Source organism: Xyrauchen texanus, chromosome 22, assembly GCF_025860055.1.
Source record: "Xyrauchen texanus isolate HMW12.3.18 chromosome 22, RBS_HiC_50CHRs, whole genome shotgun sequence".
Taxonomy (NCBI): Eukaryota; Metazoa; Chordata; class Actinopteri; order Cypriniformes; family Catostomidae; genus Xyrauchen; species Xyrauchen texanus.
The window spans coordinates 38,341,908-38,368,579 of NC_068297.1; the positions used below are offsets into that span (position 1 = coordinate 38,341,908).

At 41.2% G+C, this 26,672-nt stretch overlaps 2 protein-coding genes across 6 annotated transcripts in view; one reads left to right on the plus strand and one right to left on the minus strand.

The window, feature by feature from the left end:
• tiam2a (TIAM Rac1 associated GEF 2a) overlaps nucleotides 1-26,672 on the plus strand; it is a 172,324-nt gene that overhangs the window by 142,228 nt on the left and 3,424 nt on the right. For 4 of the 5 annotated variants that reach the window (XM_052154135.1, XM_052154134.1, XM_052154132.1 and 1 more), the window contains 11 exons: nucleotides 11,177-11,365; nucleotides 15,202-15,270; nucleotides 16,398-16,523; nucleotides 19,139-19,247; nucleotides 21,247-21,426; nucleotides 22,884-23,002; nucleotides 23,120-23,228; nucleotides 24,225-24,283; nucleotides 25,336-25,438; nucleotides 25,533-25,614; nucleotides 25,698-25,855. In XM_052154135.1, coding sequence (XP_052010095.1) covers nucleotides 11,177-11,365; nucleotides 15,202-15,270; nucleotides 16,398-16,523; nucleotides 19,139-19,247; nucleotides 21,247-21,426; nucleotides 22,884-23,002; nucleotides 23,120-23,228; nucleotides 24,225-24,283; nucleotides 25,336-25,438; nucleotides 25,533-25,614; nucleotides 25,698-25,855 — 1,303 coding nt within the window. Of the gene's footprint in view, nucleotides 1-11,176; nucleotides 11,366-15,201; nucleotides 15,271-16,397; nucleotides 16,524-19,138; nucleotides 19,248-21,246; nucleotides 21,427-22,883; nucleotides 23,003-23,119; nucleotides 23,229-24,224; nucleotides 24,284-25,335; nucleotides 25,439-25,532; nucleotides 25,615-25,697; nucleotides 25,856-25,975; nucleotides 26,517-26,672 lie in introns of those variants that run through there. The other variant, XM_052154137.1, reaches the window with a different exon arrangement.
• Nucleotides 21,966-26,672, minus strand: part of tfb1m (transcription factor B1, mitochondrial) — a 66,193-nt gene continuing 61,486 nt past the window's right edge. Inside the window, exon 9 of the mRNA XM_052154145.1 lies at nucleotides 21,966-22,180. The gene's annotated coding sequence lies outside the window, so the exon portion shown is untranslated. The remainder of the gene's footprint in view (nucleotides 22,181-26,672) is intronic.

The window sequence follows — 26,672 nt, forward strand, 5'->3', positions numbered from 1 at the left end:
TTCTTGCCGTTTGTGGCAAAAATAGTTATGGTGTTTAAACTCTATTTTTAAAGTGTCTTTGAACAATTGTAGAGGTCCTTCTCAAAAAATTAGCATATTGTGATAAAGTTCATTATTTTACATAATGTAATGATAAAAATTAAACTTTCATATATTTTAGATTCATTGCACACCAACTGAAATATTTCAGGTCTTTTATTGTTTTAATACTGACGATTTTGGCATACAGCTCATGAAAACCCAAAATTCCTATCTCAAAAAATTAGCATATTTCATCCGACCAATAAAAGAAGTGTTTTTAATACAAAAAAAGTCAACCTTCAAATAATTATGTTCAGTTATGCACTCAATACTTGGTCGGGAATCCTTTTGCAGAAATTACTGCTTCAATGCGGCGTGGCATGGAGGCAATCAGCCTGTGGCACTGCTGAGGTGTTATGGAGGCCCAGGATGCTTCGATAGCGGCCTTAAGCTCATCCAGAGTGTTGGGTCTTGCGTCTCTCAACTTTCTCTTCACAATATCCCACAGATTCTCTATGGGGTTCAGGTCAGGAGAGTTGGCAGGCCAATTGAGCACAGTAATACCATGGTCAGTAAACCATTTACCAGTGGTTTTGGCACTGTGAGCAGGTGCCAGGTCGTGCTGAAAAATGAAATCTTCATCTCCATAAAGCTTTTCAGCAGATGGAAGCATGAAGTGCTCCAAAATCTCCTGATAGCTAGCTGCATTGACCCTGCCCTTGATAAAACACAGTGGACCAACACCAGCAGCTGACATGGCACCCCAGACCATCACTGACTGTGGGTACTTGACACTGGACTTCAGGCATTTTGGCATTTCCTTCTCCCCAGTCTTCCTCCAGACTCTGGCACCTTGATTTCGAATGACATGCAAAATTTGCTTTCATCCGAAAAAAGTACTTTGGACCACTGAGCAACAGTCCAGTGCTGCTTCTCTGTAGCCCAGGTCAGGCGCTTCTGCCGCTGTTTCTGGTTCAAAAGTGGCTTGACCTGGGGAATGCGGGGATGTTTCTACTCCAGACTCAGTCCACTGCTTCCGCGAGGTCCCCAAGGTCTGGAATCGGTCCTTCTCCACAATCTTCCTCAGGGTCCGGTCACCTCTTCTCGTTGTGCAGCGTTTTTTGCCACACTTTTTCCTTCCCACAGACTTCCCACTGAGGTGCCTTGATACAGCACTCTGGGAACAGCCTATTTGTTCAGAAATTTCTTTCTGTGTCTTACCCTCTTGCTTGAGGGTGTCAATGATGGCCTTCTGGACAGCATTCAGGTCGGCTGTCTTACCCATGATTGCGGTTTTGAGTAATGAAACAGGCTGGGAGTTTTTAAAAGCCTCAGGAATCTTTTGCAGGTGTTTAGTTGATTCAGATGATTAGGTTAATAGCTCATTTAGAGACCCTTTTCATGATATGCTAATTTTTTGAGATAGGAATTTGGGGTTTTCATGAGCTGTATGCCAAAATCAACTGAAATATTTCAGTTGGTGTGCAATGAATCTAAAATATATGAAAGTTTAATTTTTATCATTACATTATGGAAAATAATGAACTTTATCACAATATGCTAATTTTTTGAGAAGGACCTGTAGACATACAAATTCCATTTGTGTTACTTTGTCCTGCCTTTAAATACTGTAGCACGAGCCAATAACATACAATTTCACCCACTGAACGAATGTGTCCAGTCGGTCATTTGAGTCTGAAAGAGAGGAGACATATTATTGGTTAACGAACTGAATGTTCTGAAAAAAAATGCAGATGTGGTGCAATAGCAAAAAAACAAAAACAAAAAAACTAAACATAAATCTGATGCATTGACACAGATCAACTATTAAATTATTGCAGATGGATCTTGATCCAAATAGCAATTCCTTTTCACTGAATTATAGCCTCTCTTCACAACTCTTTTTTGGCTCACCTCTGTGGACATTACACTCGGAAAATGGAGCTCACACATGCCCATACGCCCAACAACACTTACCGCTTTGGCCACTGGGCAGTGTTTTGCATTTTGATAACCACAGACTGATTTTAGCTTAGAAAAGTCAAACTACTGTTTCAGATTTTACTGTGAGATCAGTCTGAAATGTGACAAATGCCCATCCCTAGTTTACACTTGTATTGAGCACTGTCCACTTGTGATCAGATCATCAGAGACACTCCAGATGGATGGCAATATCTTATGTAAAAGGGGCCAATGTGTCATTAAAAATATGAACTTTCTCAACTAGAATAGTGAACGTGCATTGCAAAGCCAATTTTCTTTTCTGAAAATGTTGAGTTATGAAGATTTTCTGTCAAGCTGTACAGTTCGCTGAACTAAAGTTTCTTGACAGCTGGTATCACAGCACTGAAGGAGCCGTCATCCAGGGACTTAAAGAGAAAAACAGGAATTGAAGCTGTCGACTCTTGTAGTTATTTCTTGTGTTGCTGTCATCCTCGCTCATCTTTTTTGCCTTCTTGATTAGATATTTGGGTCACCTTACATGCAAACATAGACATTTTATGATATTTCATAGAGTGCTCTAAGACAACAGTGCATCTTTAAAAAGTGTTGTGAGGAAAGTCCTCCTTATATGGAGATGGTATAGACATGCATTATGCTAATTACTGACTGTGGGCATTGAGAGACAATAACTTGGGATGAGCATACAGCAAATACTCATTCAGTGCAAATTTATTGTTTTCAGGTGCTTTTGTTAACAGGAAGCTGTGCGCAGTATTGGCGAACTGCGGAGCTCCTTTTAACCTCCTGGTGACTATAGCAAAACAAACAACACTTGTGCTAGCCACAATTACTGTTATCTGTCTGTGCCAGACTGCATTTTCCCACCGATTCTACTGCAGGGCATTCGATTAATATGTCAACATGATGTCTCTCTTAAATGTTTGGAGTTTTTCATCACTAAATCTAGAATGTTCGAAGGTATATGATTCTGAGTAAATATATCTTTTTTTTTGCTCTCTGCAGTCTTCATGCTATTTATACGCCATGTATCCACATTACATATTTCATGCAACCTACATGCTGAGGCATTATGCTAATTTTTCACTGCAATGTTGACGGCACAGTGCTTATAAGAGCCCATAATCTCTGTTTAATTAATGTTTGTGAAGAAATCCTCAGAGCCCCAGTGTTGCTGCGGGTGGTCCTACCATTACAGGGTAAAATTCACGGAAACTTGTCCAGGTGTAACGTTTGAATAACGAGGCTGACGAGGAGATGCGGATCCAAACGCAGTTTGAGTTTATTTAATCAGAAAACACAAAATGAACAAAAGAACAACCCACGATGGGGAAAAGAAACATAAACTAGTTAAGGTAACCACGGTAGAGACAAACAGGGAACAAGGGAGAGAAGCACACATCAGGCTAACATCAAACAACGATCGACAAAGACTGAACAAAGACACGGGGTATAAATACACAAACATGGGAAAAGGGGCCAATGAAAGAACAGAACTCAAACAAGATAACAAGGTGATTAACAGAAACCAAAGGCAAATTAACAAGGGCAGGTGTAAACAATGAACAGTGAACACTGAACGCTAACAGAGGACTGTGGAGTTAAATAAGGGACTAAAGTGAAAACTAAGAAATACCAAAAGTGACAAAATTACAAACAAAGGGCAACAGAGGGACAAGACAGGGTAACCGTTACATAGCCCCCTTAAGGATCGGATACCAGACGATCCTTAATAACACACAACAAAAGACAAAAATCCATAAGAACAACATGAGGGCACCAGGGGCAAACAGACAGTCCAAGTGGGCACATGGGCAGACAGGCAGACCAGGGGGGAACACTGGGCAGGCAGGAAGTCCGGGGGCAGACAGGCAGACCAGGGGGGGCACAAGAACAAGGAGGCAGTCCAAGGGGCACAGAGGGCAGGCAGGAAGTCCGGGGGGGGGCCACGAGGGGAAATGAGATAGTCCACGGGGGCACAAAGGGAGATCGCGACAGTCCACGGGGGGCACAAAGGGAGATGAGACAGTCCACGGGGGCACAAGGGACAACCAGGCAGTCCATGGGGGCACAAAGGGACAGGTTTAGGAGGCCGGGGTGGTATCGACCGGGCGGGGTCAGGTTTCAGTGGTCTGGGAGCTGGCCACAGGGCAAGGACAGGTTTGGGGGACCAGGGAGGAGGCCAATGGACAGGGACTGGGTCAGGAGGCCTGGGTGGAGGCCACCGGACAGGGACTGGGTCAGGGGGCCTGGGAAGAGGCCACGGGACTGGGACTGGGTCAGGAGGTCTGGGAAGAGGCCACAGGACAGAGGCTGGCAGAGCCGTGTGAGGCGGAGCCAAGGAGGACTTCAGAGGCGGAGCCATAGAAGACTTAGGAGGCGGCGCCAAAGGAGGCTTAGGCAGGGCCATGGCAGACTCAGGTGGTAAGGCCTTGGGCAGGTCAGGAGGCGGAACAGTTTTGGGCGGAGTCAAGGGAGGCGATGGTGTAGAAGGCTCTGACGACGGAGCCAATGGAGGCTTCGGGGGCGGAGCCGGGAGAGGCTCGGGAGGCTCCGGAGGAGGAATTGAAGGAGGTTCAGGAGGCGGAGCCGAAGGAGGCGAGGGCGATGAAGGCTCTGAAGACGGAGCCAATGGAGGCTTCGGAGGCGGAGCCGGGAGAGGCTCGGGAGGCTCAGGAGGTGGAGCTGAAAGAGGCTCAGGAGGCGGAGCCGAGGTAGGCGGCACCGTGGGAGGCTCTAGGAGCGGAGACCAGGAAGACTCTGGAGTCTCTGGGGGTAGAGACGTAGGAGGCTCTGAGGGTGGAGCCGCCAAAGGCTTGAGTGGCTTGAGAGGCGGTGCCGGAGGAGGCTCGGGAGGCGGAGCCATAGGAGGCTCTGAGGGCGGAGCCGTCGAAGGCTTGAGCGGCTCAAGCGGCGGAGCCGTAGGAGGCTCGTGTGGCGGAGCCATAGGAGGCTCGGGAGGCTCTGAGGGCGGGGCCGTCGAAGGCTTGAGTGGCTCGAGAGGTGGAGCCGTAGGAGGCTCAAGAGGCTCGGGGGGCGGAGCCATCAAAGGCTTGAGTGGATCGAGAGGCGGAGCAATCGGAGGTTCTGGAGGCGGAGCCGTAGAAGGCTCTGGGGGTGGAACCGCAGGAGGCCCCGTAGGCGGAGCTGCAGGAGGCTCGAGAGGCTCTGGGGGCGGAGCCGTAGGAGGCTCAAGAGGCTCTGGGGGCGGAGCCGTAGGAGACTCGGGGGGCGGAGCCCTGGAAGGCTCGAGAGGCTTGAGGGGCGGAGCCCTGGCAGGCTCGAGAGGTTCAGAGGCGGAGCCCTGGAAGGCTCGAGAGGTTCGGGAGGCGGAGCCCTGGAAGGCTCGAGAGGCTTGAGGCGAGCCCTGGCAGGCTTGAGGGAGCCCTGGCAGGCTCGAGAGGCTTGAGGCGGAGCCCTGGCAGGCTCGAGAGGCTTGAGGCGGAGCCCTGGCAGGCTCGAGAGGCTTGAGGCGAGCCCTGGCAGGCTCGAGAGGCTTGAGGGCGAGCCCTGGCAGGCTCGAGAGGCTTGAGAGACTGAGTCCTGGAAGACTCGAGAGACTTGAGGGCGGAGCTCTGGAAGCTCGAGGCGGAGCTCTGGAAGCTCGAGGCGGAGCTCTGGAAAGCTCGGAAACTCGGATGGCTGAGCTCTGGAAAGCTCGGGAAACTTCGGATGGCTGAGCTCTGGAAAGCTCGGGAAACTCGGATGGCTGAGCTCTGGAAAGCTCGGGAAACTCGGATGGCGGAGCTCTGGAAAGCTCGGGAAACTCGGATGGCGGAGCTCTGGAAAGCTCGGGAAACTCGGATGGCTGAGCTCTGGAAAGCTCGGGAAACTCGGATGGCGGAGCTCTGGAAAGCTCGGGAAACTCGGATGGCTGAGCTCTGGAAAGCTCGGGAGGAGGAGCCCTGGAAGACCCGAGAGGTGCTGGCTCTAGGATGGGCACGACCACTGGCGCTGGCTCTTGGGCGGTCACGGTTACTGGCACTGGCTCTTTGACGGTCATGGCTACTGGCACTGGCTCTTGGACGGTCACGGCTACTGGCACTGGCTCTTGGACGGTCGAGGCCGCAGGCGCTGGCTCAGGGACGGTCGAGGCCACAGGCGCTGGCTCAGGGACGGTCGAGGCTACAGGCGCTGGCTCAGGGACGGTCGAGGCTACAGGCGCTGGCTCAGGGACGGTCGAGGCTACAGGCTGGCTCACTGGACGTTTGAGGCTACAGGCGCTGGCTCACTGGCGTTTGAGGCTACAGGCACTGGCTCACTGGCGTTTGAGGCTACAGGCGCTGGCTCACTGACGTTTGAGGCTACAGGCGCTGGCTCACTGACGTCCGAGGCTACAAGCACTGGCTGGGTTGCCGTGGTAAGCGCCGGCTTGGGTTCAGCTGGGCTGAGGGCAGAGCCAAGGGGGGTTCAGAGCATGGGGCTGTGGCAGGCGGTGGCTGGAGTGCAGAGACCTCTCCCTTTCTCCTCTTCCTCCGGGCTGATGCGACTGGCGAAGCTGGGATGTTGTTCCTGGTCGGCGTGGCTTCAGGTTTGCTGACCGTGGCTGGCAAGGGCTCAGGCTTGCTGACGGTAGAGGCCGTAGGCCGGGAGGCGGAAGCCTGTCTTCTCCTCCTCCTCCGGGCAGACGAAGAGGACCGCGCTGGCTCGTTGACTGGCGTGAAAGGACGAACCACGGGTGAATGGAGGGTCAATACTGCGGGAGGCGCTACGGGGTTCTCCTCGAGGATGTCCACTGTTAAGGGAGAACCGCAGATCTGTAGGGTCTCCTCAACGAACGCGCGGAGCGTCCAGTCGCGCGTTGGCGGTGGCAGCCGCTCCTTCAGCCCGTCACTCAGGTTGCCTCGGAAGAAGACCACCAGGGAGAAATTAGGGAAGTCTGAAACGTTTGCCAGAACCAGAAAGTCGTGGATGTGGTCTTCTATAGGTCGGTCCCCTTGCTTCAGGCTGAGCAGTTCATAGTTCAGCCCGAAAAACTGCTGGATCCATTGTGCGGTCGATCGTTCTGTAACGTTTGAATAACGAGGCTGACGAGGAGATGCGGATCCAAACGCAGTTTGAGTTTATTTAATCAGAAAACACAAAATGAACAAAAGAACAACCCACGATGGGGAAAAGAAACATAAACTAGTTAAGGTAACCACGGTAGAGACAAACAGGGAACAAGGGAGAGAAGCACACATCAGGCTAACATCAAACAACGATCGACAAAGACTGAACAAAGACACGGGTATAAATACACAAACATGGGAAAAGGGGCCAATGAAAGAACAGAACTCAAACAAGATAACAAGGTGATTAACAGAAACCAAAGGCAAATTAACAAGGGCAGGTGTAAACAATGAACAGTGAACACGAACGCTAACAGAGGACCGTGGAGTTAAATAAGGGACTAAAGTGAAAACTAAGAAATACCAAAAGTGACAAAATTACAAACAAAGGGCAACAGGGTAACCGTTACACCAGGTCAAAAAAATCAATCAAACTAGGAATTTTAATTTTGCTTAAAGAAAATGAAACCTATTTTAGAACATGATGATTTTTTTGCAATTTGACATTATTTAATTATTAATTATTTAAGACATATATTTAATTCATTCATTCTTTAGATTTTGGTGTGAAATATGACCCAGACATGTTCTTGACAGGTTTGTTAAGCGTTTTGTTGTTGCACTGCAGCAGAGCCCTCTTCATACTGTCTCTCACCTTTTCCCGGCTTACTAAGCCACATTGAAGCCTCTCTACTGCACACAGTCTCTGGAGTGTCCATGCTTTAATTAGTAAACGGAGCTGCAGAAGCAATCTGCTTGTTCCTTGTACGAATCCATTCTCTCGTAATGCTCTTCGGCTAAATCACCAGCTCATTTCACACACAAACACTCACACACACACACACACACACACACACACACACACACACAGTTTGCATTGCAGTGTGCTCTCTGTCGCGGTGTATTGGTTGGTTGTTGTGAGGTCTTTGGTCAATGGGTTCATGTTAATGTTTGAAGACTATCGCACCCAAACATACACAATAAGACAGAACGGTTGTTGTGCTGATTGATTGGTTTGTGAGGCAGGGAGTTGTGCTCTTTTCAGTATTGAGTTTATACTGTAAGTTCTGGTTCTAAGCCAGAACAAGGCTTTGGTGCTGATTTGTCTGCTGTGGTCCAGCAGATCTGTCCCTGTCAGCTGTTTTGCTTGTCCACAGCTCTCTGAGAGCTAGCTCTGAGTGATGCTGCAGCTTTTATTTTGAGACATTCATTGTAAACGATAATGTTGTTTGTATTGAAGTAATGCATTTGTAGGAAGTAGGCTGGAGACCGTAAATGCTGTGAAGCTGGTAGCATGACATGTAACCCTTATTACTTAAAAAACAATTGCTATATTTGAGAGGATATGGTGTAAGTCAAGTTTAAATCCAACATAAATTATGTAATACTTTCACACACATCCCAGCTTATATGGACCAATTATGTCACAATAAAACTATACTCATCAGTTCAGAGATGTTTCTACAGCTCAGACAGCTTTCAAGTATGCATTTAATATTCCCAAAATGCACTAAATATATAACTTTTTCATCTTGATTTTTTAGGGGCACTTGAAAAGCTAGCCCTTTTGTTGTGACATGAAGAGTCACTGCTCAATAATATATATACAGACTACATTACATATCTCAAATATATCACATTATGAAAGTAAAATGGGTTGTGAACACTATTTCATGTTGATTTTAAGGTCTATATTTACCTGTCTACACTGGATGTTTGCAGAGCGAGGTGTCAAATCAAAAGCAAATCGCTCCTTTTATAATCAATGATGATGTATATTAGAGGACGGCCGACAGTGGATTATGCCGATACTGATAACTACGGTGGTGGGAAAGGCTGATAAGTGATTTATTGGACGATAGTTTTTAAAATCGGTTTATAGAATGTAAAAAAATGTCCGTACGATGGCAGGTACAGAAAAAAAGTCCAAAATAAAGAAAATCCCAGATGCGGTTTATTGTTCAACCAAAATCCCAATAATAACCAGGAAAAAAAATCTGATTTGGTGCATAACACGGGACTTTTAAGTATAAAGAAGCCCTAAACATACCAGGGACTCCTATTTTGAAATTAAGAAATTATGAAAAACCTATCAGCAACTATTTGCATGGATTTTTGCAGATTGTTCCAAAAATCAACTATCGGCACAGATTAATTGGTATAATCGATATATCAGTATACCTCTACTGTCTACACTGGATGTGACGGACACGTTTATTAGCACCTTGTACTATTTCTGACACACTACATATGCTTGCTGGTACTGCCCACAGCTGCTTGTCCATGCATGTTATGTTTTTAAAACGTTTGCTTACACCTTTATATTACATAGCCTCAAGCCGTTGCAATAAGAAGCGACATTGGTGGAGTCTGGTGCATATTCAAAAAGACTTTGAATCAAACCAATTCCTCGGGACCTATTCCAAAGTCTTTCTAGCAAGTCAGTCCACTATCAGCCATCTTTGGAATGCTCTCGGGATGCTCTTTCCATGCCCTTACAAAAAATAAAAACTAGCTGCAAACTTTCCACAAATTTGCCGCTCTTTATTTTTACATGCAAATCAGCTTTTGATTCGCTGTAAATGTTTGACAGAAGTTTGCATCTCTTTGCTGGTAGTGGTGAACTTCCGGCAAACCTTTTGCAACAATAGACAATTTGCTGCAAGTTTGCTGCAAAGCTCATTTGCATGTGAAAATTAAAGTGCCAAATTTGCGGCAAGTTTGCAGCAAATTTGACATGAGCTCTAGATTTTCGGAAGAGCAGTCATGCCTGTGCAGCTCCTTTCTAATTGAATGGGGGGACACTGAAATCTCAAAGTTTGGTTAAGATTACAATCAAAGAACATATTTACAATCAGTCAAAAAATCTGACAATACTGGTATCATAAATTGTGATTCTTTACCTCATATTACACTAAAAACCACAATTTTCCTGGCTTGTATAGCTAATGCTTATTCACGTTCTAGAGTTGATTGACAGGTGATGTCTGTTTCTAAAAGGTGATTGGCTCTTTTAAGTGTAAGATGGGACTTACTTTCTACATCCATTGACAGTTGGGCGCTCCGTGCTCCTTGGTTTAGCATTCCAATTTCTCGCATTAATTTTAATAGAAGTGGCCCTTCTCTGCTAAATAAGCTCTGACCTATTCACACTAGAGATTTAATTTGTCTGATGACAGAATATTTTTTTTGGTAGGTAGAGAAGGGTTTGTTTCCTCGGCTGTGTCTCGTTTCGAAGGCTGCGTGCTAGGTAGGACGCGTCCTTTGAAGGCTGCAGTATACTGAGCATCCTCCTTTAAACAAGCCTCAATTAAATAAGATGGCCGTGCACACTTTGATTTAGAAGGGAACAAAGTCCCTTTAGAAGGGAATGTATGAAGTAAATTTTAGGAGAGATATAATGATGTAGAGAGAAAAGAAAATAGATTTTACAGGTGTACTTTTAATCTAATTCTTTATTTTAATTATATATTAATATAATTATATATATTATGTACTCTGCACCCATCTACTGAGGTACTTCATCTTGGGAATTAACATTACTTGCTTTTGAACATCATATTTAGACATTTCCGTTGAAGCAAAGAATTGTGGGTTGTGAGTGCCCACTAAGAATACACCTCATGCGACCTCCAAATTCCCGTGAAAGAAGGTCACATTCGAAGGCTGCATTCGTAGTAGTGCCCTACTCGCTTTTCTGAAAGCCTCGATGTTGTATGCGGCCGACAAATGCGACCTCCGGAGGGACATGCTTTCGCAAGTGTCCTACTTGCTAGTGTCCTACTCCCTTTTCCAAACGAGACACAGCCTTTGTCTGCTGAAAAAATTACGAATGAGACCAATTGGTCTTTGAGCACAAGGAACATCTGAAAGCCAACATTAACAAACAAGTGGAGCAAAAAATGTTTACCATCAATTGTTGTCAAAATGGTGAAAATAGACCTTTTGCTCTATGGCAGACTCACCCCAGAAACATCTGATATTTCCCTCCTGGACCGCAGAGACAACCACTTTCCCCCCAAAGATCTAGTAATTACAGACACATTCAAACATACACTGGACAATACCCCTCTATCCGTGTGTCATGTCATTGTTTCATGTGGGTATCTAACATAGAATGTTCTTAATTGTGTCTTCTGCAGAGCGTGGATACAGTGTGTTCGCTGTACCACTCCTTCCAGGAAGGGTCTGGAGGTCTAATGGAGGGCCAGAAGGAGTCAGCGGGACCAGAGCCCTCCATGATCAGGCCCTGCCCACGTCACATGTCTGCCACAGAGAGACTATGCAAGGTCATCCAGGAATTAGTAGACACTGAGAAATCCTATGTAAAGGTGAGAACTGACTCTGTAATCCCCTGTTAACATAGTTCAGCAGTAAGGAATGTACTCTTGTGCCGAGTGGAGAGCCATCTAGTCTCTTGAACTCTCTATATTCTGCATTGATTTCATCAAAACTGTTTTAATTATGGGTGTCTGCTTGTTGAAACCTATTTGTTAACTGACGATGTTAGAAAAGGAAGTCGTGGCGACACCTTAAAAGACTTTAATTCGATACCCCTGACTATGAATTTAATGTAAATAAACCCTATTGTGGGTGTTTTCATGTTAATTGATATTCATGTTACTTACAATAAAAATGTAAGACCTTGAAATTATTTTTAATAATTTTTTGGCCCCTCTTTAGTTTCCATCTGGATAATTTGACTCTCCAGAGAAAGTATTTGAAAAGCCCTCTTATAAGGGGTTTTTACACTTAGTCATTTCATGCATTTTTTACTAATAGGGTAACTTTCAGTTCATGAAAAGTTCAAGTGCATGCCCTCCAAGATATATTTGAGATATATAGCAATCTAATCACTCAATCAAAAGAGGTTTATGAGACACGTATAAGATGTGACGAGGCCAAGTGTAAATGTATCTTGGTTGTTTAGGGCATATGTAAAGAAGTATAGGTCTATGCGGAACGAAAATGGGCATTTCCCAATCAGTGGGCATATTCAAACCGGGATGGGTGTTTTTCAACTACCCAATGAAAGTAGGGTATCTCTATGAAGTAGGCAAATCGAGTAAAGTGGTTGAAAAACACCAATCCGGTTTTTAAAAAAAAACACCCACTGTTTGGGAAATGTCCATTTATGTTCTTCAGAGACACCAGTCTCCATGTAAAAGTTTCTAGTCCCAAATGGAACTCTGTTATATTTGCATTTAGTGCAGGAATAGTAGATTGGATTTTTATCCATAATACATTTATGACACATTTACGTGTGTACAATAAATGCAGTTGAAAAATTAGTTTTAAGAGTCATGCATTTAAATTTCATACTAAAATTCCATCCAAATTAATTGCATAATCTTAAACAAAATTAAATTAATACAACTTAAGTTTATTACGTTTTATTAATTTTACTTTCAATATTTCGCAATTTAATTTTATGGAATTTGGTAACCAAATTGAAGTGCTTGAATCTTAAACATTTTTTTATGTGGAATGTGTGTACATAATTGGAGAGCAATCTGACTGAGCAATCAGGACAGATAGTTTTCTTTGCATATTACACTACTGTTCAAAAGTTTGTAATCATTATGAAATTTGTAGGTTTTCGAAAAACAAGTCGTTTATAATGTTACAAATGACTATGTCCATTTAAACAAATTCTATATTTGTCAAACTTTCTTGCTCATCTAAGAATTCTCCACTTGCAGCAGTGACACCTCATACATTCTAGTTTATTAAGATATTAAGCCAAAGTTTCATTCCTTGCTTTCTGTAGTACTACCCAAAGATGCATTTGGCTAGTAGAACACTTGTCACAGATTTTCCAACCAAACCTTTCTAACAACAGCTGTTGTTGTGCATATGGGCTGTCCACTTCTCTCTCTTTCCTGGTTAGATTCAGTTTGATTTATTTTTCTTGACAGTAGTGCATGAAAGCACAGTAGCCTTCATCTCTCAAAGTAAAACATGCTGTTGAATCTCTATAAAGATTTGTTTCTTTTTGTCCAATTTTAAAACCACAATTTGACTTGCAAGGGTAAAGTGACTTCAGGTGTACTCAATACTACAGCAACTGAAAAAAGACCCCGTATTACAATGTCCAAATGACATTAACTAGCACAATAAATTTCATCTGTTCTAGTAATATGTTTCTTGAGTGCCAGTCTGCCAGATTAGCATATTACAATAATTTATTAATTATTATTAGGTGAAACAGTATTTTTTCTGTAGACTGCAGTAAAGAATGCTGAAAATGGGGCTTAGACATCAAAGGTAATATAGACTTTTTTAAGTAAATAAAATGTAAAACAGTGATAATAATTTCCAAATGATTAAGGCTTAAAGTAGAGTTAAACAAAACACAAGGTAGTAGATCAATTTAATGCATCTTTGGTGGAGAGAAGTATCAATTTCTTTCATGCACAAAAATATCTTGGTGATTCCAAACTTTTGAAACTTTTGAACTGTAGTAGAAGCTGGGATTAAAGTATTTTAACATTTAAGAATCTGAAAGTCACATCAGTTCGGTCCTACAACTCTATATATGATAAACCCAATGAGGTAAAAACTCATTTTTGCAGAAAGCATATCTTGGATTACTAGTAGATTCTTTATTGAGTCCCAGAGGACCGCCAATTAATGAACTCCTTTTGCTGGTAAAGAGGAAACACCTCCCATCTCATCTTCTTTATGAATAACACTGAGGCTTCTTGCATACAATTTATAAAAAAGCAGCGAGCACTGCCAGCTTCACCCCCTGTTGATGTTCATAGTGAACCTTTTGTTGGCATTAAAGCTGTGTGGTTATAATGTGCTCCCCCTGTTAATGTGTGTCAGGGAGGCATCTGATTATTCCAGCGCTCTGTGATTTGTGGGAGGGGGGAAGAGTGCTATCCCAGAGTCCTGTGCACGAGCCATTTGTCTGTGATATGCTGCATCGGCACTGGCAGCCTGCTATAAATCAGCCTAATGAGAATATTCATGCTGATGCACTGACAGTCTGCGAGTGTTGTAACCTGGGCACATCACGCAGTGCGGGTTTGGGTGCCGTCGAGGGACGGCTTTGGGTGTTTAGACCTGGAACAGCAAGTGTTGCTGTTCATGCCTAAACCTTCATATGCAATTAGAAAATTCTTATTTAGCACTTTTATAGGTGAGCTTTTGGGTCGTGTCCGGACTAGGAATTGTGGTCTGATGTGGAGATGGCAGCGGTTGATATTATTGGTCTCTGAGCTCTAAAACTATGCTTCTTCTTTCTTCTTCCTCTTCTTCCACTTGCCCACCGGAAAAGTGTCTGGGCAACAAAATTGTGGAGACACCAAATTTGGCTGGATGTCCAAAATACCCCCAACTACTCAAGCGCGCACACACACACACACCCATCCATTTAAATATCCTATTTTATTTCAGTCTATATATTTCCGATTTGACAGCAACAAGAACGGGCCATTATTTCTCCAGTTCCAGGCTGAATGAAATATGCAATATAATTTTGTATACTAAGCTGTCTTTCCATTTTTTCCACACAAAGTAATTTTCAATAACAACTCATAAACCTTTAAAGACAGACCTATCGTGAGCTCCAAGGTTGTTCATCGATGGCATGTGCCTTTGTTGTACAAACTATATTGTTTAAAAATTGTGTTAAATAGGGAAATCTCTGATGAACAACTACATTACCAATCAGTGAACCGAAGCCAATAAAGCCTGCCACACAAGTAGCGTCCACCCACTTCCATAACGCACTGTTAAAGTTCATTAAACTCAAAATACTATAAATTGTTTCTCTTCTTATAATCAACAATCAATAGTTTTATATATTTCCATTTTTTTTTTATTCAATTACATAATTTGCAATGCTTTATGAGATTGTAGATCATTCCCTTGTGAAAGACGGTAAGTACATAGTCTTGTTTCTTTGTCTTTTAGTCTGATTTTCAAATACTCGTTCAAGAAAAAAATGTAACGACTTAGGATCATGCATCATGAATGTTGGATATGTGGGATTGTGTTTATATGTAACCAAATGTATGATTTGGGCAGTCACAGTAACACCTTGTTACTCCCTGGACTCTCTGAATGTGTATTTTCTTCAGACCTCAAACTTTAAATTAACAATTAAATAGGCTATAGTATCTTACTTAAGCAGAACTCCTCTCTCTCCTCTGCACAGGACCTTAACTGCCTGTTTGAAATTTACCTGAAGCCCCTGCAAAAGGAGACCTTTCTCACCCAAGATGAGGTAAGGCAACAGCCCATACCAAAACTAGCTTAAAGGGTCGAAGTTGGATTGGGTCGGCAGGTACCGCACACTCATTCATAGCATTAATGGATCTGGCCTCATTTGCCACTGCGTTGCTAAGCTTCACATACTCTCTTTCCCCTCTGCTGTGACTGATGCCAAAGACTAGTGTGTTCAACTCACCAGTTCCTGCACTGCTGGCCAGTGAACTGGATTTGACCCTGACATGGTCCCTGAGGAGAGATCAGTCAATACTATCTGAGGAGTGGGCCATATTAAATCCCTGTTAATAGACACTGGATCGTGCCCTCGCACAAATTGAACAATGACCCAAAGTAAAGTGGCCTAAGTGCTAGTTCTCAAGATAATGGTGACAACGTGGCAATAAACATTTAGCAAGAGGCCTGAAACGGAAGGAGCAACTCTGTGTTAGCACAACTTGTGCATGCTTATTGTATGTTAAATGGGTCTTATTCCCTGTGAAAGGCTAAATAGTACCTTGTCTTATCGCTATCTTGCCTTAGTAATTAGCATTAAATGCATGGGTGTTTCACCAAATATTCTTACAGCGACCCGACACGTATATCTATCACAAATGGATCTACAAAATGCCAAGATAGTGTCAAATTTAATATGCATTGTCAAGACAATTAGAAAATAATAGAATTGAATATATTCAGTCATACTTTGATGATTTATTTTTCAAATGTCAAAGAGATGATGCAACAAATGATAGAACAGGATTCAATACAATCATTACAAGATTTTTACAAGACTGTTGATACACATATGTATTTTCTCAGGCACTTATTGACTAAATAGATGCACTATTTTCAGAATTCCAGTAGTGCACACAAATGGCAATAGCCATGTGTTGAAGTTGCGATAGTTTACTCCCACATTGCTTCTATGTGCTGATTCTTATGCAATAGACGGAAAACAAGTCAATTGTCGCTGATTGTCATGACAGTGGCATATGATTTACACAGAACCAAAGCCTAAAACCCAAAACTTACCTAAAAATGTAATACTGTTCTTTTGCTGCCTTGCAAGCACTGGTATTTCCTTCAGGAAATGCAAATCTTGTTGATTTGTGTTCATTGGTCCGTTGTTTTTTCTTTCCACAGATGGAGAGTCTATTTGGCAGTCTTCCAGAGATGCTGGATTTCCAAAAAGTTTTCCTGCAGACCCTGGAGGAGAAGATCAGTTCCTCTCCAGACTTCAGCACGCTGGAAACCCCTGTGCAGTTCAAGGTGAACACCAAATGCACAAACTGACTTCATATAGGATATTCTTATCTGGAACGTCTGTGACGTGTACATAATTTAATCATACCTGTTAAGGGCAATTGAACTGCATGTCAACTAAACCTCTTCAGGGTGTCATTTAGCATATTCAGGTGACAGGTGCCAGCTTGCACTAAAGCCCTGTCAAAGATAATGAGGATGAGATCTCTGTATTTGGAATAATTTTTCTAAAGTTTCTGAATGCTTCTCACTTCTCGCTGTACTCAGCCTCATGTCAATATAAAACTGTATGATTTTCTTCTTCCGTGGAACACAAAGAAGATATTTTTTTCTCTCCATACAATAAAGGCTTGGAATGACCAGCTTCAAAAATGACAAAAAAAAAAGCACCATAAATGATTCATAAAAATAGCGGAGTAATAGTATCTGCCACACAGGCTAGCTATTTGCACCCTGTAACACAGTCAAAGGATGGGCAAGGAGGAGGCGAGAACCGGCTTGTCAATATAAATAATATTTAATGAAAACTTAAACCAAAAGCATAAACACACGACGGACATGCCCATAATTCTCTCTCTCTCGAACCATCGTCACCGGCCGCCTTTATCCCTCGCGCGCCTCATCAGGCCGTTTGGGGACCGGACGTGCGATATTCCGACCCGGCCCAGCCCCCCTCCGCTCCACACCCCAATAGTCTGGTGGTGGAACCACAGAAATATAAAGACAAACTAATCAATAAATGTCACTGGCAGTGGCGTGGGTGTTTGAATGTGTACTTTTTTCCTAGTGACCGGGGTTCGAATCTGCGTTTTGTCCCACTCTTTTTCCCATCTGATTTCCTGTTTTCACTCTTAATATTTCCTTTAATACTACTTAAAATAATAAATAAAAATAAATATAAAAGTTGATTTCATTGCAGTGATTTGGTCACTGCAAATGTCGAGGATTGCAGAGAAGTGTTTGATCCGGAGGGTCTGTCGATCGCATTTGTTTTCGCAGCTCTGCATCGCTTGTGTGTACATTGCATCACTATATTACTAATATTGTAGTAACCATGTTCTTTGGCAGAAACCATAATTTTAATACAATTAATCATGGTTTAATACAGTAATATGGTGGTAAAATAGTAACCATGGTTAATGTTTGGCTACTGTAAATTTACAAAAAATACCATGGTGAAACCATGGTTACTGTAGTAAAACCAAAGTTCTTTTTTCTAAGGTGCGGTTAAGGTTGAGTTTAGGGGTAAGGGTTAATTATGTGTGTCTGAGGGACTCTAAATAAACACACTGCTGTGATGCCCATATGTATGTTAGTATTTAAATATGGGTGCAAATAGTAACTGACATTATTTGCACCAGTGTTGGGGTGTAAATAATATCTGCCACTTTTTGGACTGGGGTGTAAATTGCACATACCACATAGAATCTGCCTAAAAGTAATCCATATCTGAAGCTGTACAATATGTATGTCAAGAACAGACCTAAATGTATTTCTTTATTCACAGAATATCTTTCCCTCCACTGTAGCTCTCAAATCTTGTTCACACTTTTAAAGTTGAGTTTTGCAGACTCAAAATCTCTCTGGATTTCCTCCATCGAGTAGATGCTCAACCAGACTTGTACCTCATGGTCGAAATCGGAATACTTGTCAATATTTTCACTGATATTTCAGCACAATCATCTCCATAAAAAACAACTGTGTCTGTGTAATTTAAACATGCCGCTGCTGACTCTCTTTCTCATTAGATTGTAAGTCATAAACTTATTTGACCCTGGTGCTGTTTTTAAGGCAAAAGTGTACACAGCAAATATTGGTTTAGCTTTTTATATGTTTACTTGACTTTGCATGACATTAATTGATAAATGAAAACTATTTATGACATTATTTTTGAAGACATCCTCACTAAGCAACATTTTTCACAAGTGCCTAAAACTTTTGCAAAGTACTGTATGTTAATTAATGTATTTAACCAAGTTAAATAAATGCTGTAATAAATATATTGTTTATTGTTTGCTCATGTGAACTAATGTTAACAAATGGAGCCTTATTGTAAAGTGTTACCATATATTATTTATTCAATAAGAAGACATACGCTTAAACTACGATTGAAAAAATTTAAAGAATATTTTCCTGCATATCATGTGACACTTATCAAGCCATGTGACTACATAATTCGCTCAGAGCTTACTTCATTCTAAACCGCAAGAAATGTATTTTGTTGAACAAAAGAGCTGCATTGGCCTCCCCAGTGGCTACAACTTCCATTTTGTGCCAATTTCCCTGCAAGTGATGATTTTGTTCTCTTGAACAAATGGGATGGAAATGCTGATACTTTTATGAAGTACTTTTATGGTTGTATTGTAGTGCTTTTTGTCATTTTTGTATGTTGAAGGTCCATGGTCACTATATGCTTTGAATGGTAAAAAGCAGCTTAGAAATTCTCCTTGTGTATACCGTGGCAGAAAGTCAAAGAGGTTAGGAATGACATTAAGTGTAAGTATAATTGAGTTCAGAATTTTTGTGGGGAACTTTTCCTTTAAAAGTGATTCAGTATTCTTTTGTGTCACACTCCCCTCTTTTCCATGATTCAGCATCTCTGTCTGTCTTTCCTCTTGCAGAAGCTGCTGTTCTCGCTGGGTGGCTCATTTCTATATTACGCAGAACACTTCAAACTCTACAGCGGTTTCTGTGCCAACCACATCAAAGTGCAGAAGGTTCTAGAACGAGGTACAGCAGACATTCATGTCATCTATTCCCATGTAGATCTTCTCAGGGAATTAAAATTGGATCATTTTTATTAAAAGATTAACAATTGAACAAACGTAATGGCCCAAATTCTGCGTGGGTCCCTTTGGGATGTTTTAAGCTGACAAAAAATGCCTCCGTAGTTGGTTTATCTTCTCATAATTTCCCTACAGAGAATTAATTATTAGTGAGGTAGAATATAACTGACTATAAATGTTGAACGTAATTTAGGCGTGCAGCATTGGCCTGGTTTTCCATCTTGGGCAGCCTGCCCGGTGCACAATGAATGAGAGCATTAGATGCCCAGCTCACGTTCAAAGCAGAAAACTGCACCTCGCCCCATTACAAGATGAGAACAATCCATCCGAGCAGCCTCAAAAATGACTCTTTAATGACTATACGAAACAATGTACCAGGTCAAGACATGACACTCTGCACTTGCGCTGCAGACGCAACAACAGGAGTGCGTGACGCCCGTCTGTCAGCAGTGTTTGTAATTACATATTCTCACACACTGCTTCTGTTGTGCCAAGGCTTCCGTTTGCAAAGTACAAACTGCTTTTTTGTGTTGACTTGTTAATTGCCTGGCAATTGCTCCCTGAAGTGTCAATCCATCTGGGGTGAGGAGTGCCTCAATTACAGCTCTAATAGCTCCTCTTGATTTGAACGACAACGCAAGTGATAGATTTATTCTGTAGAAGTGTTGCCATTTAAAGGAATAGCTGAGCCTTCATTTCAAATGAGAATTAAAAATGCATAATTTACTCAACCTTATACAGTCTTTCTTTTGTGGAACATTAAAAGGAAATGTTAAGCTGAATGAAAATGTTTGCATAACATGGTGACTGAGGCTGTCGGCCCCTAACATTCTGCCTAGCATTTCCTTTTGTATACATGCGGGACATATAGAGAAAGAAAGGCCACATCTAAACTAATTTAAGTTTGAAACTTCTGTTTTCAGTTTCTTAGTGTCTTTTATGGCTCAGAGTTGTATTTGATTATGGAGAGCATTATCGAAAGTCTTTTGGTGGAAGAAATTGCCGTTCCAATGTGGGTGGGAGAGGCTTAAAGCAAAATAAGTTTTGAAATGTAAAAAGTATTAGGTTGGATGTGGCCAAAGTCATTGGATTTGTAACAACATTAAAGTGAGCAAATAATGACAGAATATTCATCTTAGGGTGAACTATCGCTTTAACTCCACCGTAAACCGCTGCCAACTGTCACTCACTGTACGCGGGGGTGTACACTGTATGATTTTTGCCACAAAGTTTTGCATTCCCTCACAATAGTCTGTGTTCACTAGCAAAAGGATTTGCGTTCACTCACAAAAAGTGTTGCATTCCCATGTAATAGTTTGCGTTAACTCACAATAAGTTTTGTGTTCACTCTCAAAATGTTTTTGCATTTTTAACCACGACTGTATTACCATGTTTTCTTTGGGGGGGGGTTGATTTGGATACAATTAATTATTACTATGATTTTACTAAAAATACCATGGTTAAACTATGGTTACTGTGGTAAAAAAATGGTTACTTGAAGGCGAGTGAACACAAAACATTCAGAAAATAAATAAAAACAGTACCATTAAACATTTTTGTGTCATGATTGATCACCCAGTCAATGTGTTAACAAAAATCCTAAGATTTAGGTCATGAACTCGGACATCAAAGATTGTTGAGGTCGCACAGTCGGACTTGGCTTTAGTGAACTGTCCAGTCTCTCCACAATGAGACTGTGCTTACTCTTCATGTAGCACCATCGGTCCGGTTCCTCTATAATCACCTTGGTGTTGTTCATTGTCTGCAGTGTTGCACTTATACTGCAGTAGTTGTAATGAGGTGTCAGGCAGCTTGTGCTGCCTCCTTGTGGATGTGTTTTGTGCCCTGTGTGCATTGCCTGAAGCCACTTACCAGCAGTGGCCACTGATAAAACAGTATTTCTAACTCAGTGTGTGACATTTATGATTTTTCTCCCCCTCCAGCTAAAACAGATCGATCCTTTAAGGAGTTCCTTGATGCAAGGAATCCAACCAAGCAACACTCGACCACACTAGAATCCTACCTAATCAAACCAGTGCAGAGAGTGCTGAAATACCCACTGCTGCTCCGCGAGCTGGTGTCTCTGACCAATGCAGATAGTGAGGAGCACTACCACCTCACAGGTATGTCACACACACAGGAGGGGTTGATTTTAATCCATTCAAAGGAATCATTCACCAAACATTTAAAAATTCGTTAAAGTCATCATTTACTCGCCCTCATGTTGTTCCAAACCCAAACGTACATATAAAAAGATGTTAGGCATAGTGTGGCTGTCGAGTTACAAAGATATATATATATATACACACATACATACATACACACAGCTCTGGAAAAAATTTAAAGACCACTGCAAAATGGTCTCTGGATGTACTTTTTGTAGGTATGTGTTTGAATAGAATTAGTATTTTTGTTTTATTCTATAAAGTACTGACAACATTTCCCCCAAATTCCAAATAAAAATATTGTCATTTAGAGCATTTGTCTGCAGAAAATGGTCAAAATAGCAAAAAAGATGCCATATTTTCATACCTCGAATAATGCATAGTTATTTTTAAACAACACAATACTATTGTTTTAACTTCTGAAAGTTCAGAAATCAATATTTAGTGTAAAGAACTCGGATTTCCAATCACAGCTTTCAGGCTTGTTGGCATGCTCTCTACCAGTCTTTCACATTGCTGTTGGGTGACTTTATGCCACTCCTGGTGCAAAAATTCAAGCATTTCAGCTTTGTTTGAAGGCTTGTGGTCATCCATCTTCCTCTTGATCAATTTCGAGAGGTTTTCAATGGGTTTCAGGTCTGGAGATTGTGTTTTCTATGTCCTCCATCAACACCTTGATTGACCTGGCAATGTGGCATGGAGCATTGTCCTGCTGGAAAAAACAATCCTCAGAGTTGGGGAACATTGTCAGAGCAGAAGGAAGCAAGTTTTCTTCCAGGATAACCATGTACATGGCTTGATTCATTCATCCTTCACAAAGATGAATCTGCCCGATTCCAGCCTTGCTAATGCACCTCCAGATCATCATCAATCCTCCTACTGGTTTTGTAATGGTTAGATGGAGACCTGGGGAGGCCTTCAAGCTATAGTGTCTCTCACCCACTGTGAAATTTGGTGGAAGATCAGTGATGATATAGGGGTGCTTCAGCAAGGCTTGAATCGTATAGATTCGTCTTTGCAAAGGTGATCAGAACATGACAGGTGAATGAATGAATGGGGATTAGCAGGAGGGCGTGATTGAGAAGGGCCAATGGGGGGAATTTGGTCAGGACACCCCGGCTATACCCCTACTCTTCTACAAAAAGTACCCTGGGATTTTTAATGACCACAGAGAGTCAGGACCTCGGTTTAACGTCTCATTCGAAGTATGGTGCCTTTTTATAGTATAGTGTCCCCATCAATATACTGGGGCATTAGGACCCACACCTCATCAATTAGTGGATATATTTAACCCGGCTTTTAAAAGGACTTACATAATATAGCTATTGAATTTCCATTTTGGGCTAACTATTTCTTTAAGACACAGTCAACTCTTACAGATAAAGTTTTACAGATTGCGTTGTTTCTTATTACAGAGGCATTTAAGGAAATGGAGAAAGTTGCAAGCCACATAAATGAGATGCAGAAGATCTATGAAGACTACGGTGCTGTGTTTGATCAGCTGGTAGCAGAACAAAGCGGTTCTGAGAAAGAGGTACAGCTACAAATCTAGTCTGAACCCTGCACCAGGTTAATGCCCTGACTTAACATTGACTGTCTCTATTGCATATTCCATTTATCATTTGTCTTTCTCTTCCTCTTTTTCTCAAAGGTCACAGAGATTTCTATGGGACAGTTCCTCATGCATTCCTCTGTGATGTGGCTCAACCCGTTCCCATCGCTGGGTCGTATGAAAAAAGATCCTGATCTCAATGTTTTTGGTGAGGTTTGCTCTCTTTCCCACAATAACATTACATTCTTAGTTATATTTTCACATGCCAAAATAAATGTTTATACCTTAAATGGTAGCACCAAAAATGAAAATTCAGTCATTTAATAACCCTAATGTCATTTCAAAGTTGTATGACTAAGCTTGAGAAATATAGCTTGAATGGTCATGACATTTATTTATTTACTTTTTGGTAACACTGTGCATTAATGTTCCCTTTGTTAATGATTTATAAGGGGTTCATTAATTACTAATAATACATTACAAATGCAATATAAATAATTGATATTTGGATATAGTAAGATGCATAAAAAGGGTGACTTTCATGCAATACCTGCCAAACAGTTAACCATTTTACATGATGTTATAAATGCTTAATAACACTTAGTACCCTATAAAATCTTAATGTAAAGTGGAGTAGCAACATTCTTTTGACAACACTAGTAAGTGAAGATGTTACCATAATATAAACACAAAGCAGACTGTAATCTAATAGCTGCATTGAGATATAAATCATAAATTAGGGCATACATTTTTGTTTTTGAATAATATAATGATTAATACGTTTATTTATTAGTCAGTTTAAATGTGCGCTGTTTGGCAAGTTTGCACGAAAGTCGCCTTTTTTATTCATATTATTTTAACTTAATAACTTACAATGTATTTGTAAATAAAATGAGTTAGTAATAAGCCCCTTTATAAACTAGTAACAAAGGGAACATTAATTTAAAGTGTTCCGATTTCTTTAGTTTTTTAAATGACGGCATTAATCGAGCCTTTTCCTATATTGACTCAGAAAAAATGATAATAATATCAGAATGCTTCTGCCACAAGGAGGCTTTTTATAGCTTTGTGAAAGTATGTTGGGCTTGTTTTACATATATTGGCAGCAGCTTTGCAGCCTCAAAGATGAAGAATTCTCTTTGTTTCTAAAATTAAATCTTCAAATCTGCATGACTCATAAAAAATCTCTCATTTGTCTTATTAGTTTTCAAGAGAGCCATGATACTGCTGTACAGGGAGAACAATAAACTGAAAAAGAAGATGGTGAGTCGAATAACTCTTGTGTTGCCTAAAGGGTTCATGTCATAAGTTTTATAAGATCCACTTCTTACATTGTTAGTCAAGGTTTCTTCCACCAAAAACATTCTCAATTTAGTTTTTCATGACAATATTCTACACTCTCTCTCTGAATCTTGGAATTAAACAAGCAGATTTTTGCTACTGTAACTTTAAGACTTCAAGAAATTTGACTGTAAATGCCTTCTTTGTATATGAAATGAGTAACAATGCTTATGTGTGGACTGCGGCTTTGCTGTTTAGGTCTAGTATTGTTTGTGCTGCCCTAAATAACAGCCTCTTTGCAAACTCTGCATTATGCGGAGTCACTGATGTCAAAACTAGCCATATTTGTTGCTTTTTGGAGTTTAGAGATATGAAAGTAATTTAAGTGTACATAGTAGAGGTGGATCGATAGTGAATTATGCCGATAGTGATAACTAAGATGGTGGAAAACCTAATTTCACCAGATTTTTGTATTATTATTCACACAATATGAAGTTGAAAATGTGATGTACAGTATGTGCTGGTGGGGCATGCTTCCATATCATTAAATTTTTTCTTCGCATACCCTTGCTTCAGTTTAGAACACTTGATTATCTAATCAAAATAACAAAATGTGCATTGAAGTTAGGATAAATGTATGGATAAATATAGTCAATGATGAAAGATTTAGATACTGAAAATCCAAATAAACTGTCAGTGATTGTTTTTATTTCGCGTCTAGAGGTCGCTGTTATTCTGTAGAACCAAGCCGTTCGAACAATTCTGCCACAGATGAACACGGAAAAATATAAATAATAATAAAAAAACTATCAGCCACTATCGACATCGGTTTTTGCCGATAACGATAGTTCCAAATAGCAACTATCGTGACCGATTAATCGATAAAGCCGTTATATTGTTCTACATCTAGAACATAGGACATCAAACTGATTCACTTTTGTTTTTTAAATGAAAGAATATTATTTCTTACAATGGCATGACCCCTTTAAACTAAGCAAGTCTTTAAATATCATGTGCCTTTGTGTGTTTGGCAGCCAACTTCAAGATTAGCGCACTCCCATGGAGAGCAGGATGCATTTAAGTTTCGCTGGCTCATTCCTTTGTCAGCACTGAAAGTTAGACTGGGCAATACTGCAGGTAAAAGACATATCTGGCCTATCTGAACTTGTGGGTTAAGCTAATGAACATTTCCAACATATATAAATAATCAACCTTCCAATCCTTTCTACAGACACTGACTGCATCTGGGAGCTGGTCCACACCAAATCCGAAAAAGAGGGCAGACCAGAGACCGTTTTCCAGTTGTGTAGCAGGTGGGTATTACCTGTTTGCTACTTAATATTCAATTTTTATTCCATAAAGAGCTGAAGATTTCACATTATTCTTTCACTTTCAGCACTCCAGAGTGCAAAGTCAACATCATCAAGGTGATTCGCTCCATCCTGCGGGAGAACGTGCGGCGAAACATGCTTAGAGCTGAGCAACCTGCTGAGGGAACCTGTAAAAAGCAGCTTATTCCCCTCCGGAAAACTCTGCCCGCTTCGGCCAAGTTAGGTCAGTCTGACTTTTTTTTTTAATGATACCTTGTCTAGACTGGAAGCATTATAGCTGCACATCATCAACATGTATTCATTTTTAAGATGCTGACTAAGACTTTCCCAATTCTGCTTAAAGGGTGTCCTAACTCCGCAACCATTTCAAGGAAGTTTGAACTTGGCATACATGCAAAAGCATGTAAGTGCTAACCAATCACAAGTCCTTAAAATATTGATTTGCCTTGCTGTTGGTGACAATTTTTGTTGATTTTTTTCAATCAAATTTCATCAACCTGGTCTAATATTATAAGCGTGACTATATATATTTTTGCAAAACTTCGGTCTATTACTCAAGAGTAAATGTGTGTCATAAAATAGCAGAGTCTAACACATCTTTTGAAAAATTATAAATTGTTATGCTTGTATTACAGACTCACCTACATAGTATATAGACTTATAACAACATGATTAGCTTGTGTGGTAGCTCAACTGATAGGGCGTTGGACATAGAGTCAGAGGACTGCAGTTCAAGTCCAGCCATGAACTTAAGCTGACACGTGACATTACTCAGTCATAGAAGTGGCAATGAAGTGGTTTCATAAAATGTGATATTTAATTTCACTTCTGCATTTTAAAACATTGATGGTTAGATTTAGGCATTGATAAGGTAAGGATGTCTTTTTTTAAACGTCTCATTTAAAAAAAAAAAAAAATTTAAATACTATTGGTTAATTTCAGGCAAAAGTTTTACATTCACCAGTTCACAAATTCACCTTGTCTGAATACGACACCATTTGACATGCTTTTGGCACCCCCAGCTGGACATTTCACTGGAA